Source organism: Choloepus didactylus, chromosome 7 (genome assembly GCF_015220235.1).
Source record: "Choloepus didactylus isolate mChoDid1 chromosome 7, mChoDid1.pri, whole genome shotgun sequence".
NCBI lineage: Eukaryota > Metazoa > Chordata > Mammalia > Pilosa > Megalonychidae > Choloepus > Choloepus didactylus.
This window is the reverse complement of record NC_051313.1, coordinates 112,667,880-112,687,121: the sequence shown is the minus strand read 5'-3', so window position 1 is coordinate 112,687,121 and position 19,242 is coordinate 112,667,880. Positions and strand designations below refer to the sequence as shown.

General features: G+C 36.7%; 1 protein-coding gene across 2 annotated transcripts in view; it reads left to right on the top strand.

The window, feature by feature from the left end:
- The window catches only part of DNAH8 (dynein axonemal heavy chain 8), a 323,187-nt gene that overhangs the window by 134,741 nt on the left and 169,204 nt on the right, over positions 1-19,242 (top strand). For both annotated transcript variants that reach the window (XM_037842901.1, XM_037842900.1), the window contains 10 exons: positions 7-170; positions 1,315-1,417; positions 2,426-2,530; positions 2,924-3,085; positions 4,962-5,186; positions 8,925-9,097; positions 10,794-10,972; positions 15,572-15,759; positions 18,132-18,218; positions 18,311-18,418. In XM_037842901.1, the coding sequence (XP_037698829.1) occupies positions 7-170; positions 1,315-1,417; positions 2,426-2,530; positions 2,924-3,085; positions 4,962-5,186; positions 8,925-9,097; positions 10,794-10,972; positions 15,572-15,759; positions 18,132-18,218; positions 18,311-18,418 (1,494 nt within the window). The remainder of the gene's footprint in view (positions 1-6; positions 171-1,314; positions 1,418-2,425; positions 2,531-2,923; positions 3,086-4,961; positions 5,187-8,924; positions 9,098-10,793; positions 10,973-15,571; positions 15,760-18,131; positions 18,219-18,310; positions 18,419-19,242) is intronic.

Here is a 19,242-nt window from a genome sequence, read left to right as displayed (position 1 = left end):
TTTTAGGAAGCAAAACGTTTTCAGAATATTGACAAGTCATGGATAAAAATAATGCAGCGAGCTCATGAGAATCCCAATGTGATCAGTTGCTGTGTTGGAGATGAAACCATGGGGCAACTTTTACCTCATTTACATGAACAGCTAGAAGTATGTCAGAAATCACTTACAGGGTAAGATTTGAATTTTTTAATTACCTATTATTTTATGTGTGATGGTACTTTATCCCAAACAAGTTAATAGTATCTGCCGTGCGGGTGTCTAGTTTGGTAGTGATGGTGGAGGTGGGAATAGAAATTTAAAATTTCACATAGATTTAAGTTTTCTGTGACAAAAAAGACATCTTTGATTTGGAGATAGGTGGGTTAAGGCATTGGGTTAGTTTCCTAGGACTGCTGTAACAAATTGCCACAACCTGGTGGCTCAAAAAATGGAAATTTATTCTGTCACAGCTCTGGAGGGCAGAAGTCCCAAATCAGGGTGTTAGCAGGGCCCTGCTCCCTTGGACGTCTGTAGGGGAGAATCCTTCCTTACCTCTTCCAGTTTCTGGTGGCTCCAGTTTGTGGCTTCGTCACTCCAATCTCTGCCTCTATCTTCACATGGCCTTTTCCTCTTCTCCCTCAGCATCTCTTAGGAGGATTTGGGGCCCACTCAGATAATCCAGGATGCTCTCACTTCAAAGTGCCGAAGTTCATTATATCTGCAAAGATCCTTTTTCCAAATAGGGCCACATTCATGGACAATAGGACATAGGGAGCCACCATTTGACCCACCACAGGCATGGGGTAGAGATGTGCATCAAGAGAACTATTAACCAGACAAATTCAAGGACAATTCTCTTAAAGGCCACTTGTTCTCAGTTTCTGTTTGAAATAAATTAATGACACTTACTGGTTTGCCCAGTTGAGTCCAAATTTATGCCTCTGCCAGGCTTAGTAGTTAATTGTTCCCCCTTTTGTTGTCAAAAATGTCCTGATTTGGAGAGGAATTATGTGTTCACCCTGGATTTAAGCCATGAGGTTCACAATACTCTCAGAAAAGTCACAACAGAGCTCTTGATGAAAAAGGAGAAGACAGTAGATGATGAGGCAGCCTTGCTCCAAATCCCTTTCTCGTTTTCCGTTTGTCTGCTCAAGTGCCATCCATGGTGGAACATGGGCTTTGGTTCTAACCAAACATTCCAGAGACAAATGGGAAACCACTATAGGTATTTTGCTTTTATCTTATTGAAGATATTAGTGATTATGCTTTGACTACAAAATAAATTATTCTGAAGAAAAAATAGTTTGGTGATGTGCTGTTGACTTTGTTTTAAAGGTATTTGGAGAAGAAGCGATTACTATTTCCAAGATTCTTCTTTGTATCTGATCCTGTACTCTTGGAAATTCTAGGACAAGCCAGTGACTCTCATACCATACAGGTATAATCTAAACGTCTATGTCCTGAATTGTTTTTTTGACAGCATACATAATCAGTAATAAAAATGATGTTAACCTCTTAAAAGTGCAGGTAGGAAAGAAGAATATTAAAAATATGCTGGTTATAAAATGTTCTGTTTTATGAAACTGAGGCAATCCAGTGGTGTTAACAAACAAGAGTGAACAGTTATGCCACTCACTAGCTGGGTGATCTTAGGCAGGCTTCTTAATTTCCCTATGCCTCAGTTTTCTTCATCTGTAAAATTAGGATATTGTTGGTTCCTCATAAGATTGTCATAAAGAATGTATGAGATAATGCACACAAAATGCCTACCAGAGTTTCTGTCTGGTACACAGTGTATGCTCACTAAATTTCATTCATTATTGTAAGTATTATTGATCTAAATATTCTTAGATTGAATAAGGATTGTGGTTTGGATTTGTCCTTTTTTTTCTTCCAGAATGCTTCTCAGGTGCTCATAGCCATTTCAACGGGCCGTATTTCCAGGAGGAAGAGGGAAACTACAGGGGATTAGGCATGGGGGGCACTGAAACACCTATCCGCAGGCCGTTTCTGGTTTGGGAATCTGAGATATGGCTATTATTATCTTCCTTCTTGGTTTCCAGAGAGTTGTGGGGATGAGAAAAGAGAGGAGGTTTGTAAAAGCTGTGAAAGGCCAAGACAAAGCTAAGAGAGAACGCAGGACTGAGATGTATCTTGTGATGGAGGAGGGCAGGGACATTATGGTTCAGTCTCCTTCAGGAGCAAGGGGAGTCAATGGTCCAGTCAACATAGTTTATAAGGGGACACTTGCAGACTTGGAGAAAACGTTCTGCAGGGCTGGATTTTAACAAATGTGTCTCCAAAGTCAGTCAAGGGTCAAAGTGGGGTCTGTATTTCTGAGACAATGAAGTATATTCTTAAACTTTTATGAAGATAAAAATATGTTAATAGTGTTTGTGTTTAGCCTCCAACCATCGGTTTTTGCTCTGTCTTGTGCTTCTTACAGCCGCATCTCCCTGCAGTATCTGACAACATAAATGAGGTGACATTTCACGCAAAAGACTACGATCGTATTGTGGCTGTCATATCAAGAGAAGGAGAAAAAATTCCTGTAATTTATTGGTTAAAATTTTATTATTAAGATTTTTTTTAAATTTTAAGTTGAGGAGAAAGCAGTTCTCTTAGGAAAAAAAAAAAAGAGGGAGTGGGATGTGGCGATTTGGGTTCTAGTTCTGTAGCCCTGGCTTTGTTACAAACTAGTCTGGAATAACTGTTGAACTTCTCGAATACTCATTTTATCACCTATAAAATGAAAGTTTTAAACTAGATGATCTTATTGTTCCTTCCAGCTATGGATGATTTTAATGTGTTTTAAATATTTTATATAAAATAAAAAATCATTTGCTTTGCACCAAAGTACTATAATTTATCAACTTAGATGTGTGATATTTGTAAAAATATCCAATTATGATTATTTTGTAATATGTTTGTAATATATTTTCAGTTGGATAATCCTGTTATGGCCAAAGGTCCTGTAGAGATTTGGCTTCTGGACTTGTTAAAAATGCAGATGTCATCATTACATAATATAATTAGATCCGCATTCTATCAAATCAGTGATACAGGATTTCAGCTCTTACCTTTCCTAAATCACTTCCCAGCACAGGTAAGAATACACAATTTTTAAATAATGGTTAAAAGAAATGGAAATAAGGGGAATGATGCTTAGGAGGCAGTCTGCTGTGGAAGCTGTTGGAGCTTTGAACTAGTTAAGCCTACCCACCCTCATTTAACCTCAACTCCCAGACATCCAAACCATCCCCCCAGAATTCAAGGCATTCATTATTTTCTCATCATTAAGAACATACGCTGATACTAAAACACACTTATGAAATATGATTTTATCTTACACATATATTATGTATATGTGGATATACATATATATACACACATACATGGATAGATATAGACACAATGTGGATATGGACATATATAAAGGGACTGAGCATACTTTTTCCTGAAATGAAATCCATCTTGCCTTTTTGTTTATTTTCCCTTCAAGTGATTAAACATTCGCATAATCTGTTAAAGGAGGCCTTCTCATGCAATTAACTTTTTAAAGAGAGAAGAGCCTGAAGAGGCTGGGGTTGGAGCATATGTCCTCTTGAACAGCTCTCATGCGCTGTGACTCTTAGAAGTGCATTGTAATGTGAGAAGTATTGTTAAAATCAGATATAGAAAATAAGGAACTAACAATTTCAGCTTCCGTTTAAATTTTTTAGCTAAGACAAATGAAAAGTAATGATTTGTGACCTAGGTTTGAGATAAGTGGCCGTAGAAGGCAAGAGATATTCAGGGAAAATAAGAAGCAGTTTTTTTCCAAACTGTACTTCTTCTCCATCTACTGTCCCCACCCCTACTACAAATTCTGAATTGCTACACACACAGTATAACAGTGAGGACAGCTGAAACGATATAAAACTGTTTATTCAAACTACATGAGTTCATATATATAGTCAACCTTTATTGGAAAAAAGATTTTGATATTGTGATTTTTTTATATTGTATAATATCCTTGGAAAATTTTACTTTTTCTTTTTAGGATTATTACCTTTGTGGTAAAGCTTTATTAAATGCTTCATTTGATAGCTGAGAAAATGGCTCTTTAAACTAAATCACCATGTTTTTCCTCTCCCAGGAAAACTTGACTCTGATATTCTGAAGGAAAGGCTCAATCTAGTTTAGACTGAGTAGGATTTAACATTAGTTGGAGAGCTGAGAGTACTGAGTTCAGAGCAGAGGTGAATTTGAACAGGACATAAAAGGAAAATTGACTAGCTTTCAAGATTTTCGTTAATATGTGTATGTATTCAGCCCCTGCCAAAAGTGGGATTCTTTTTTGGCCTAAATGGTCCTGGATCTGTTACTTGGCTCTGGAGGTGGTGAATGAAAGCTCCCAAAGGGACAACTGTTTTAGTAAGGAGGTGAGGATGGGGCATATTCTGACCTCTTTTATTACCCCTCCTGGAGCAGAAATTACAGACTGCAGGTGATCTGAAGAAGAGATCTACTTCTGCATATAGATATGGATATTAGAGGAAGTAAGAGATCAAGAAAGGAGACAGGCAACATATTGTTTTTAGAAGATGCAAAGAGCCCTTTGGAAACCCTGATCAAGAAAAATATACAACAGCTAGTTTATTAATTCTATTCATTTTTCTTGAGAAAGAAAAATCATTGCATGGAAGTGTCTTGTGGTCTTAGGTCTTCTATAGAAAATTTTCCAAACTTCTTCTATTACACACATATAGTTCAATAAATGTTAGGCATTATTTTTATTATTTATTTATCTACATTGGGATAGTTAAATATAAATGGTTAGAACTTTAAATGGTTTTCTTCATTTTGGAGTGTGGAAATGTCTCTTTTTTTAGTTAAAAATGAGTAAAACTCTGCTTGCCTCATGTGAATAAGTGACCGCTAAATTTCATTGCAGATGGACTTTAAATATTTGGGAAATTTGTTTTCTGCTGGATTTGTAGGTTGGGCTTCTAGGAATTCAGATGTTGTGGACACATGATTCAGAAGAAGCTTTAAATAATGCAAAAGATGACAGGAAAATCATGCAAGTGACCAATCAGAAATTTTTGGATATTCTAAATACTCTTATTAGCCAGACAACACACGACCTAACTAAGTTTGATAGAGTGAAATTTGAAACTCTAATTACCATCCATGTGCATCAGAGAGATATTTTTGATGACTTGGTAAAGTATCTTTTTCTTAATGTAAAGTAATTTAGTGTATTAATAATTTAGAACTGCTAATAATTAACAGTTAAGGATTATACATGTTGCCCAACTTATATGAACTTTCCTTGCACTTATCTTTTTTCACAACTATCTCCACTTATATCATGTCTACAAATAACTATATTTTATGGCTTGAACAAATATATATTTATATTCCTTTGGCATTCTGAAAATCTGAAATCAACTTATGTGATGTGAACCTTCTAATTGTTCCTTTAGTCCAAATAATCGGGGGCATGATGTAATTTAGGTGAGATTGGTTATGAGTTATGATGGGCTGTTTGGAAAAGGAGAAGTCCAGACTGAGTAGAATCAAGTTTGAAAAAACTGACATGACTGTCTTATCTGTAACATTCAATAGGGCAACATGGGTTTGATTTTGGCAAGATTCTATAAGGGTGGTAGTAAAAGGGGTTTGAATTCCCTTTGGAAATAGGATTCTAATCAGTGTCCTTGAGCAAGACCATTTTGGTAATCGATTCTAACCAGTGTCCTTGGGCAAGACCATTTTCTCTTAGAGCAGGGATTCTCTATTGTGGGGTAGGGGCGCCAGGTAGTTTTGCTATATCAACCTTTCACTATCTCTTTCTTTACCTAGCATTGCTTTATTGTACTTGATTTGATTCATCTTGTAGGCACCTCTTTCTTTAATCAAAGACACAGAATTCATGCAACTTGGAACTCATTCTTAAGAATATGGTCATAGATTACATTTTTCAAATTTCTATCAAATGTTCTGCTTAGATAGTTATGTTTATTAAAGATTGTTCAGAGGACACGCAGCCCATTTTTTTATCTTCATTTTATTGAGATATATTCACATACCACGCAGTCATACAAAACAAATCGTACATTCAATTGTTCACAGTACCATTACATAGTTGTACATTCATCACCTAAATCAATCCCTGACACCTTCATTACCACACACACAAAAATAACAAGAATAATAATTAAAATGAAAAAGAGCAATTGAAGTAAAAAAGAACACTGGGTACCTTTGTCTGTCTGTTTGTTTGTTTCCTTCCCCTATTTTTCTACTCATCCATCCATAAACTAGACAAAGGGGAGTGTGGTCCTTATGGCTTTCCCAATCCCATTGTCACCCCTCATAAGCTACATTATTATACAATTGTCTTCGAGATTCATGGGTTCTGGGTTGTAGTTTGATAGTTTCAGGTATCCGCCACCAGCTACCCCAATTCTTTAGAACCTAAAAAGGGTTGTCTAAATTGTGCGTTAAGAGTGCCCACCAGAGTGACCTCTTGGCTCCTTTTGGAATCTCTCTGCCACTGAAGCTTATTTCATTTCCTTTCACATCCCTCTTTTGGTCAAGAAGATGTTCTCCATCCCACGATGCCAGGTCTACATTCCTCCCCAGGAGTCATATTCCACGTTGCCAGGGAGATTCACTCCCCTGGGTGTCTGATCCCACGTAGAGGGGAGGGCAGTGATTTCACCTTTCAAGTTGGCTTAGCTAGAGAGAGAGGGCCACATCTGAGCAACAAAGCGGCTTTCGGGAGGAGGCTCTTAGGCACAACCATAGGGAGGCCTAGCCTCTCCTTTGCAGCAACCGTCTTCCCAAGGGTAAAACCTGTGGTAGAGGGCTCAACCCATCAAACCACCAGTCCCCTATGTCTGTGGTCATGTTAGTAACCATCGAGGTGGGGTAGGCCAATATCCTGCAGCCCATTTTTATATCCTTGGAATCTAGATCCTTCCTTCTGAAAGTATTATCTGCATTGGCATCACCTGTTAGAAAAGTGGAATCTCCATCCCCACCCCAACCTACTGAATCAGAACTTGCATTTTAACAAGATTCCCAGGTGATTCATACGCATATTAAAGTTGGAGAAACACTGCTATAGGATTTATCTCTGGATCAAGCCAATCTTCAGAAAGCTGCATACTTAGACCGTGTTGCTTTGGCCTTGTGCACACTTGCTTTCATTGAGTTGCAGTTACTGTTACATATATATGCATATATTTTATCATTATACTTTTGATTTTCATTGAAGTCCACCTCAAAAAACACTCATATGGAATCCATTACTGTATCTACTGTGAGGATACTATTGAGGATGTTGTCTGTACCTCTTTCACTGTTTCCTAAAGCTGAGGTCCCATGGAAGAAATTTCTTTTAGAATTTAGTATTGAGCAAAGTTTTACTTCCCTACAGAATGGATTTAAAAAAAAACACAAAAACCCAATACACAATGAAAACTGTGAACCTGTTTCCTTTTTGTCTTAACCACCATTGAACTCATGGTCAGTTTGCATCCCAGCTAAAATGAGATCTTATGACCAACCTATATGCATTTAATTTATACATGTATAATGCTTAGCGTAGCTTGATATATAGTCAGAACTGAGTAAATATTAGCTCTTCTTTTCCTCTTCTCCACCCCCCCCCCCCCCCACTGTCTTAATGGATTGTTAAAAATACCTAGCCAACTGCATCTCTATGGCTGTGGGTCCTATGTTAGAGTGCCAAGTCCCTCGGGGTGGGGTTGGACTTTGTTACCTGAAAGCAACTCTTTTAAGGTGATGAATATTAACCATGCTTTAAGAGGGAAGCCAGAATTCTGAACTGGAGAGTGAGGCAAAGCCATAAACAAACAACAACAAAAAAAACAAGACTTTAAACAATAATGCAAGGGATATGAAGACTTGATTAGGTACAAGTTTGAACATTGTGAAGTTGCCAGATGCCAAATTTCAGGTAGAGTCAGCTGAATGCCCCGGACATGGGCCTACTGGGTTTAAATTAAGAGCAGAAAAGAGGACCATTTGACTCTTTTTCTATGTTGACTCCCTTAAATTGGGAGGACTGAGGTTTCTCCAGGTTTGCCACAGGAAGGTCATAAAGCAGCTCCAGAATGTGGGTGTGGTAGAATATAGTTCCTAAAAATACTTCTTGTTTCTTTCTCATCTAATGGACCAGGCCATTGAACTTGCATCCATGGTGGTAGGAGCCCAGTATCTCTTGCTCCATAGGCACACACTCATGACTTGGCAGATAGAGTGGCTTGGCCACAGTGCTGGTGCAGGAATGGGAGTGGGCATATATGATCATGTGTTTCCCTGCCTAATTCCTCCAGTGTCTTCCCATTGCCAGGAGGACAATGTCCAAACCACTTGCTATGACCCTCTGAGGCCTCAACTGGCACTCCTCCCTTGAGCCCGGGATGCCCCAGCTGTACTGAACTTCTTTTAGTTCCTTAAACATGCCGGCAAGATCTTCTGGGCTTCTGCCTAGAACCTTTTCCCCTCCCACATCCCATTAACCTTTTTGTTTCATTTTCCTGGTTAATTCCTACTATTTATCCTGGTTTTAGTTTAGATATCTCTTTCTCTGAGCATCCCTCTGAGACCTCAAATACTAGGTTAGGCCCTCCTGCTACATAGTCCCATGAACCTTGAAATCTTTGGTAGTAATTTGCACACACTATATTCCAATTTATTTGTTTAACTATTTGTCTTTTGCTCTTTTTTGTAAGCTTCAGATGGTAGGAACCATGTTTGTCTTATTCATCCAGCACAGTGTCAAACCCAAGGAGGGAATCAATAAATATTTGTTAAATGAATGAGAGTCACTTAATGAAAGAATGAATAAAAACTGCCCATATGTTTATATTTAATGCTATTGCAGTTCAAGCATATGTAACTTTTTTGTATTTCATGTTTTTAAGGTAAAAATGCATATCAAATCAATTACTGATTTTGAATGGCTAAAACAGAGTAGATTTTATTTTAAGGAAGATTTGGATCAAACTGTGGTATCTATTACCGACGTTGATTTTATTTACCAAAATGAATTTCTGGGATGCACTGATCGTCTCGTTATCACTCCATTAACAGATAGGTAATAAACACTTTTTTTTTATTATTATTCCAGTTGTAATTAACTAGTGCTGAAAATTGTTTTAAAATTGCATTTGAAATATTGATAAAGGCATATGGCTTTTGTGTTGAGTCTATGCTAGTTCATCAAAGTCAGTCTAACAGTGAAATAACTATAGCTGATACTTAAACTTACAGTTACATTACAATTTTGTGAGCTAGAGAGACAGAAAAGAATAAAAGCAAGCTTGAATGTTGACTAAGAATAATTTAGTAGTGAATCTTAGTTTCCAAGAGGGAAAAATATCCCTAGAACCATAAAGAAAGTTGTTAGGATTGTAATGAAGGAAGGTACCTTGGAGATTGTCTAGTTTAGTCTCCTGGTTTTTCAGATGAGAAAATAAATACCCAAAGTGAAACTTCTTTGCCAAGTCTGAATGTTTGCTCAATGTCAGATTCCCTCACAGCTCTTTACTGTGTATTACACAGGGCAAGAACTGGATCTTTTTCATCTTCATATATCCCACAACACTCAGTTCAGTTCCTGTGCATAGAAGAAGCCCAATAAATATTTGCAGAATTGACTTGAATTGGGGCATAGAACATTTAATTCTGCCATTCCTTTTAACAGGGCTGCCTTCAGGTAAAATTAAGACACACGCAAATTACATCTTCAGCCTCCTCTTAATTTATCCGGCTTCTCCCTTCAGAAACCCAGGGCCATTGAAACATACATTTGTTAATGCATTTTCTCTTCCATTGGCATTTGCATGTTAAGCTTCTTGTCTCACAAAGATCTTCGTTGAGTTTTACTTAGATCTAAAGCAAATATATACAGAAGCTGGATTATGGATACAAGGAGGCTCGTTTATTATTCTCATACTTTTCTATACAGGTGAAACATTTCTTAGTAAAAAGATTTATTTGCAGCCGTGTTCTGGCGCCAGGCTGTACTAGCCTGCAATTACCAATTCACTTTTATCACAGTGGTAGCTTGCCATAAGCCCTGGTGGAAGTATTTATACCATGGAAATCAGCAAACATGCAAATCAAGGCTTTTTTTTTTTTCTTGTAGAGCTAGTTGCTACACATTTACCAGCACATAACTGTTTATTTGGTTCTCTGACTTGGGACTTTATCCTGACCACAGTGGGAGGGAAGGCCTGAAGGTTTTGCGATTTTTCCCTAATTGAGGTAGAATTCACATATCATAAAATTAACATTTTAAAGTGTACAATGCAATGGCATTTAGTACATTTATGAGGTTGTGTATCCGTTACCTCTATCTAGTTCCAAAATGTTTTCATCACTCCAAAAGGAAACCCCATACTCTTTAAACAGGCATTTCCCATTTCCCCTCCCCTCAGCCCCTGGCAACCACTAATCTGTTTTCTATGTCTGTGGACTTATCTATTCTGAATATTTCTTATATATGGAATCATAGAATCTGTGACCTTTTGTGTCTGGCTTCTTTCACTTTTAAATCAGGGTTGAAGGGTTTAGAAGTTTGTCCCAAGTAATTTTTGGAATCACTGATTTACTTCTAATGATTGTCAAGTACCCCAGCCTCGTTTGGTCCCCTGTCTCTTTTATGTGGGGTGCTCAAATTCTAAATTAAAAAGACTCATTCCAGTCACATTGGACTTTTGTTTGTGCTTTACTGTAGTATGCATTATCCTCAATATATTAACAATGTTTTGTCCAATGAACATTTGCAGATGCTATATCACTTTAGCACAGGCTTTGGGAATGAACATGGGAGGTGCTCCAGCAGGACCTGCAGGCACTGGCAAAACAGAAACCACTAAAGACATGGGAAGGTGTTTGGGAAAATATGTGGTTGTGTTCAACTGCTCAGATCAAATGGATTTCAGAGGCCTAGGAAGAATTTTTAAAGGCAAGTGTCAAATGATGTTAAATTATTTGGGGTGAATTGATTTTTATTGTACTTCAATGTTATTGTATGATTAAATTGATAGTGATATAGTTTCACATAGTCAACATTAGTATAGGTTGATCCATATGGCATTGCCATTTTTCTAGGTAAAAAAATAGTTGAATTTCATTAACTTCATATGGTTCAATACTATTGCTGGTGTTATTGTCCTTGAGTTGAATGTGGATTGGATTATGAAAATGGAATCATGTTGATCATTTATCTTGGTGACCTAAGGCCAACCCAAACTTTAAATACCATCTACATGATGGCTCTCACATTTATATCTCTAGCTTGGACTTCTTGAAACTCTAGATTCACATATGCAACTGCTTATTTGACATCTCCCCTCAAATGTCTTTATAGATCCAAATTCAGTATATCCAATACCGAACTTCTGCTCTCCCCTTCCCATACCTGGCTCCTTCCTCAGCCTTCCCCATCTCAGTAAATGGCCATGCCATTCTTCCGGGTGCTCAGACAAAAATCTTAGAATCAGCTTCTACTCTTCTCTCTCATACTCACATCCACTTGGTCAGCAAGCACTATCAGTTCTACCTTCAAAATACATCCGGAATTTGACCATGTCTGATCATCCCCATTGTCATCGCCCTTGTTCAAGTCATCATCATCTCTCACTGGACTGTTCCAATAAGCCTCCTAACTGGTGTCTGTGTCTGCCCTTTCCCCCTCGAGTCTAGTGTCAAAACATCACCAGAGTGATCCTTCTACATAGGAGTCAGATTATGACATGCTTCTGCTGCAAGATGTCTTGTGACTTAAGTCAGAGTAAAAGTAAAATCCTTACAATGGTGCTATATTGTCTTACACCATCACATCTGTTCCTACCCATCCCTGTTGTTATTGCTCTGACCCCCTGATGTCATCTCTTAATCTTCCCTTTGTTCCCTGGAGGACAGCCACATTAGCTCCCCCCCACCCCTGTCAGAGCCTTTGCACTTGCTGTTTCTTAGATTCTTCCTCCAGATATCCATCCATATGGCTCACTTAATAAAGGACATCCACAAAGAACCTACAGCAAACATGATAGTTAATGTTGAGAATTTGTAAGTATTCTCTTAGAGATCAGGCATAAGACCAGGATTCTCATTTTTATAGCTTCTGTTCCTCAATGTGCCACAGGTCCTAGCCAGTGCAGGAAGGAAGAACAACAACAAAAATACGAAGAGTGGAAAGAAAGAAAAAATTTCATTATTTATAAATGATATGGTAGATTATAAAGAAAATTTAACAAATCTGTAGAAAAATAGAGTTTGGCAAGTTTACTAGAATATAAAATCAACACATAATGGCAAATTGAGTTCTATAAACCACAAAATTAGGTAGAAAATGAAAATTTCAGAAAGATGTGGTAGAAGGTAAAGGGGAAGAAGTAAATGACGTGATGGAACTGCAGCCCATAGCATCCTTTCAGATTTGCTCTATAGCTGCTCGTTGACTTGTGCCTTGAAGGTCTTCACCTTTCAAGGTGAAGTGGGGGAGGGACTGAGACTGTGAAACTGTAACCTATAACAATTTTTGAAATTAACTGTATAACTGCTTGTTGAGCTGTACATAGAGAATTGGCACCTCTCTGTGTGTATGTTATATTTTACAATAATGGAAATGGCTGAATTTGTGGAACTGTGACCCATGACATTCTTTGAAATTTGCTAACTACTCATGAAATCATACTTTGAAAGTTATCACTGTTATGTATATATGTTAAACTTCATAATAAAAAAAAAAGAATTTATCAAAATCATTTAGGAACACAAAAATAAAACAATGAGATACCATTTTCACTGCCTCCAAACTGGCAAAAAATGAAAAATCTGAGAGAACTACTCTTGGGAAGGATGTGCAGAAATTGTAACTCTGAATACTAACTCATGTCTGTGTAAATTGCTAGAAATGCCTCAGAGAATAGTTTGGCAACATGTAGTAAATACTGAAGATATACATGCTTTTTGACCAAGCATTTATACTGCTCACACGTATCACAAGAAGACATGAGCAAGACTACAAAGTTGTTATAACAAATTATTAGGAACAACCGAAATATCCATTGAGAATAGGATGAATTTTTAAACTGGTGTATTTTATGCAATGGAAAACTGTACAGTAAAGCATTTAAAAATAGTGAATTAGATCTACCTGTATCTGCATGGATAAAACAAAAAATAATATTGAGCAAATAAATCAAATTTCAGATGTATATATACAGTATGATTTATATAGATAGATAAAAACATACATATATACATATGTGCATACACACATATAAATTTTGAACAAGCAAATGTTTGTGAATACATGTATAAGAACAATGGTTTAAAAGTCTGTATGAGAACTACTGACACCAATTTCAGGATAGAGGTTATCTCTGGACAAGGAGTGAGTGTGGGATCCAAGAGAGACACACATAGTCTTCAACTGGACCTCTAATATTGTATTCTTTACAGTGAAGTCTGAAGTAAGTTGCCTGTATGGTGAAACATTTTTGAACCCCAAGAACCATTTTCTAATCAGAGAAGGGTTCTTTTCTGGATCTTTCCTGGCCTGAGGATTGGAGGTGGTAGAGAGAAGCAAAATAGAGCACAATGTAACCATAGAATGCCAACATTATAGCAGAAGAGAGAGAAACAGGAAGGGAAGCGGCTGGCTCCGGTCTTCACCCTCCATGTTACAGTTGTAACACAGTCCTCTGAAGTGGGTATCCTGACGACGTTCAGCCCCAGAAGTGGCTCTAGCCAGAGTCCCGGCAGATGCACCACACTGGGAGGGCAAGCTCTCCTGCCTCTCTCCTGCTGATCACCGGATCACCAGAAGCAGGCATTTGAGCTGAGGAGATACACACTCAACAGCCATTAGGCAGAGATAACAAAGTCTCATAAAATCTTTTGAGAAGAGCAAACAAACCTACTGACCACCAAACTGAATTAGTAGAGGAAACAGGAGAAAACTTAAAAATTAAATAAAATCAATACTTCAGAGGGATTCAAGAATTTATAACATACAGTCAATTAAAAAAAAACAGGCTGCTATGAAAAAGAAATAATTGAAGTCCTTGGAAATTGAAAATGTAAATTAAAAAAAAAAACTTCCTGAGTTGGAATACCTGGCCAATAGAATATATTGCAAAAAGAGATGGAAATGATTCTTGAAGGCGACTATATAGCTGTATAGCTTATATGGTGTGACCGTGTGATTGTGAAAACCCTATGGCTCACACCCCCTTTACCCAATGAATGGATGAATGAGTAGAAAAATGGGGACAAAAAGTAAATGAATAATATGGAGGAGGGGGGTATGGGACTTTTTGGGTGTTCTTTTTACTTTTATTTTTATTCTTATTTTTGTTTTTTGGAGTAATGAAAGTATTCAAAAATTGATTGTGGTGATGAATGCACAAGTATAAGATGATAATATGAACAATTGTTTTACACTTTGGATATTGTATGGTATGTAAATATATTTATTAAAAAATTTAAAAAAAAGGTAAATGATGGGAGAGGAGGGGTATGGGATGCTTTGAGTGTTCTCTTTTACTTTTATTTTTATTCTTATTTTCATTTTTATTTTTTGGAGTAATGAAAATATTCAAACACTGATTGTGGTGTTGAATGCACAACTATATGTTGAAACTGTGAACAATTGTACGCTTTGGATGATTGTATGGTATGTGAATATATTTCAATAAAATTACATTAAAAAAACAAATGACTTTCAAAAAAAAAGATTGCAAGTTATATTTAATTTCTTTTTAGGGTAACACTCTTATATCTTGATATTAATGTAGCACACCAATGTAAAAAATTGAAAAATGCAATGAAATATAAATATGAAAATTTAAAAAAAGAGAGAGATGGAAAGTTCGACAGAAGAACTTAAGGATCATAGGGATAGATAAGTAAATCTCAATATCCATGTAAAGGAAATTCCCAAGGGAGCGAGGGGAAAGTCTGAAGAGGGGAATTAATAAAGGAAACAGAGAAACAAGAGCATTTCATAGAGGTGAAGATAACGAAGAAGACAGGAACAGTGAGTGCTTATGCTATCCAGGCCTTGCTTTGTGCTAGGTTTTGTAAGGAATAAATAAAAATCCTTTTGGCTATTCTCTCACTCCCCCAGGATCTCATTGCAATAAAAAAGAAAACTAGAGATATTTGACCCAGGGAGGGAGGGGCATAACCTATTTTGGCAGTTTCCCACAATGTTGTGGCTCCTTCCCCTGCACCTGTCGCTGGAGGCCGGCGCTTCCAGACTGGGTCAGATTTTAGCACCCTTCCACATCCCTTTGCGTAGTGACCCAGCTATACTCTCATTTTAGTAGTGCACTGTTTGCATTGTTTTGTGATGCTATACAAACAAATTTTACCTCTATCACTGGAATTAAGTCTCTAAAAACAGCCAAATAGGGAACTTTGTCCAAATCGTGTTTCAATATATAATTGTTTGGGAGCACTCTGAAAAAATGATTGCTATCGAGAAGTAAAACTCCACAAATGATTGCTATGAGGGAGAAAAACTTCACAAATTACCTGTTTTTCATTCCAGGTCTTGCACAGTCAGGTTCCTGGGGCTGTTTTGATGAGTTTAACAGAATTGAATTGCCCGTATTATCAGTGGCAGCCCAACAAATTTATATTGTTTTGACCTCAAGAAAAGAGAGAAAAAAACAGTTCATTTTTTCCGATGGTGATTGTGTTGATTTAAATCCAGAATTTGGAATCTTCTTGACAATGGTGAGAACACAGGCTTTAAATGCAAATAAAAGAAAGCATGTATTAGTAGGAAATCACTGACTATTCAGGGATCATGAGCTTTACTCTGTTATATGATTTTTTTTTTTGAGTAATAAGAATAGCCCAAACAGAAGATAAAATAATAAAATATGTTAATAATAAAAAAGGAAGCTGTTTATTGAGCACTTATGTGTAAGGTGCTGGGCTAAATGTTTTGTTACCTGTATCATACAGGATAGCCCACTCTATGCTGCAGTAATAAGCAATTCCCCAATCTTACTGGTTTAAAACCCCGAAGATTTATTTCTCTGTCATGTCACGTGGCCATAGTGGGTTGACTGGAGTGGCAGAGAGTAGTTGGAGAGGGAAGAGGGTCTGCTTTATATGTTCTCACTCTGCTACTCAGGCTGACAAGGTAGCTAGTGGCCCAAGTCACAAGTCATTGGTTAAAACAAGTTCTGTGGCCACACCTAACTTCAAGAGGGCTGGGAAGTACACTCCTGTCATGTTTCTGGAAGGGGGAAGAACCTGAATATTTGGTCAATAACACTAATGACTACTACATGTACATTATCTCATTTTATAGCTATAATAGCCCTCTTGGGTGTATATTTTTAATTTCTGTTTTATAACTGAGGTACCTGAGGTTTAGGAAGATTTAGTAATCTTGCTTGTCACACAGCCACTGAGAGATAGAGCTTATCAACTGTCTGACATCAAGACATAACTGCTTAACCTCTTAACAATTTGTTTTACTCTGATACTTAATAAAAGGATGATGGAAATAACTTAAAATTTTCAAAATAAACTAACAAAGTCCCACACCAAAGAATCATAACAAATTCAATTACCATGTGATTGATGACAAAGCGTTGAGATACAATGTTATAAAGATAGAATGTCAAATACATGAATAAATAAGTTTCTGTGAATTGGAGAAGTGAGGATTAATGTTGAGCCAGTTTTATTTAATGTTTTTATAAGTGTTCTCTGTATAGTTAAATCTCTAACTTGCATGATAAAACAAAGAACTTGCTTTGTGTTGTAAATGTCCCAGTGGACAAAGATAAATTACAGGAAGAAATACCAGAAGAGATTCTGATAAGCTTTACTGTAAGCAAACATCCAGGAAAGCAGTTAGGGGGAAATAATAGTAATAATCCAGAAGGGATCAGTTCATCCCAGGAAATGGGATGAAGAAATTTACTCAGAATGAAACTATGGCCTGGCAGATTTTTAAAGAAGAACATTCTCTCTGGATTAGGAATAATATTGGAAATATCAATTAGATATTGCATTAGGCTGTGAGTAATTGAGAACTAAAAAAATACTGGATTAACACGTAAAGATTTATTCTCTTAAGATCCTTCTATGTTTCTGTTCCATTATGGTTTCTATCTCCAAGGTTGCCTCAACACCCAAGATGCTGCAGAAGCATTTATTTTGTTGCACCTAATTGATTGAATCAAATCCTTTCAAACAAATATCAAGAATATTTCTTACAGTGTTCCTTTTACATCTCACTGTGTAGAATTTAATCACACCAGCTGCAAAAGCAGGCTGGGAAATGTAGTTTTTGATCTGGGTGATGATGGACCAAGCTTACAACTGGGGTTCTATTACTAAGGAATAGAGAAGTATTGGGAGGCAACCAGAAATCTCTGTATTCCCAGCATCTAGCAAGTTGTCTGGCTCATTAATAGTACTAGAGATTGAAGGTTTCTTAATGGACTGTCTTTCCTGTAACTGACCTCTATTTGTCTTATTTGTCTTTGAACCCCAACTCTCCCTTTGGGACTTTTGGGACTCAACCTGTTGCTACCTATGAGACCTTAGCTTCCCTTCCTTTTCTCATTTCCATTTTTTCCCTCTTTATTCCCTTATTTTCCCTCACCCCCATGATTTTTTATGCCATTTGGTCAACCAAAGAACTCTATAGCAATGACTGAAAATAATTGAAAGATGAAAGAAAATTACCTAAGTAGGCTAACCAGTATAAAATGCCTATTTTTTCTTCTTTAATATAGCAACATATTTTAGCCCATAATTATCCATGTATTTATTTAGTTTTCTCTCTTTTCTTTTTTAACCAATAGACATACAGAAGATTAATTTTTTTGCTATACAAAGTGAATGTGAAAGAGATAGAAAGAGGAATAATATAAGGAAAATGGAAATAGATAGGAGAGAGTGATGTGACATTAATAAATGTGGATGGTCCAATATACATTCTTGAGGAAGGGAGGACATTTTATGAATCTAATGTTTTTCTAGACCACCTTAGAATCTGAACTAGGGATTTGAAATGTATTTACATTCATGAAATGCAAATTATATCAACAATTAAAAATTAAATGTATTTTAACTTTTAGAATCCTGGATATGCTGGGCGTCAGGAACTACCAGAAAACTTAAAAATTCAGTTTAGAACTGTTGCTATGATGGTTCCTGATAGACAGGTATGCACCAGGATTTAAAAGCATAATAAAATTTCTGTTCTTTACCTGTCTTTCACCAAAGTGTTGAAAAATCTTACTAAATTGATTTTCAGATCATTATGCGAGTTAAACTTGCAAGCTGTGGTTTTCTTGAAAATGTTGTCTTGGCTCAAAAGTTTTATGTCCTTTACAAACTTTGTGAAGAACAACTTACCAAACAGGTAACTTTGTGTATCTCCTTTCCCCTCACCAAAGAATTTGCTTTTTTTTATTTTGCAATTTTACCTTGCTGAATGCTAATCAACTAGTAAAAAATCTCATTGGCTCTTTTCTAAAATATGTTTATAATTAATTTGACCTATTAACTTGCATTTTAAGAAACTTTTTCACTTTGAAATGATTGTAGAGTCACAGGAAATTGCAAAGAACTATACAGGAAGGTCCTGTGCAGCCTGTACCTGCCTTCCTTAGTGTTGATATCTTATAACTACAATACAATAAAAAAACCAGGATCTTGGCATTGGTCCAATCCACAGAGTTGATTCATATTTCACTAGTTATACACGCACTCATTTGTGTGAGTGCATTTGCATGTTTGTGCAGCTCTAAGTTTTGTCACGTGTGTAGCTTTGTGTAACCACCACCACAATCAAAATACAGAACTGTTCCATTCCTACAGTGTTCCCTCATGCTACCCCTTTGTAGCCATACCTACCCCCCCTCAAATCCCTAACTCCTTACCACCATTATTTTTTCATCTCTTTGATTTTTATCTTAAGAATGCTTTATAAATGGAATCATACAGTATGTAACATGTAGTTACACGTTTTAAATCTATTGTCTCTTGCTCAGACTGTGTCAGACTGTATTATTCTCAAAAGGATATTTAAGGTATGAAAACTGTATCATAAATCTTGGTCTTTTCAATGGAATCATTTTTCAGTTAAGCAAAGGAGGGAGAATTGAGCCAATAAAACTTTGCAGTTTAGCCACACAAGAACTGCAGTATATAAAGTATCAAAATATCTATGTTATAATGACTCTA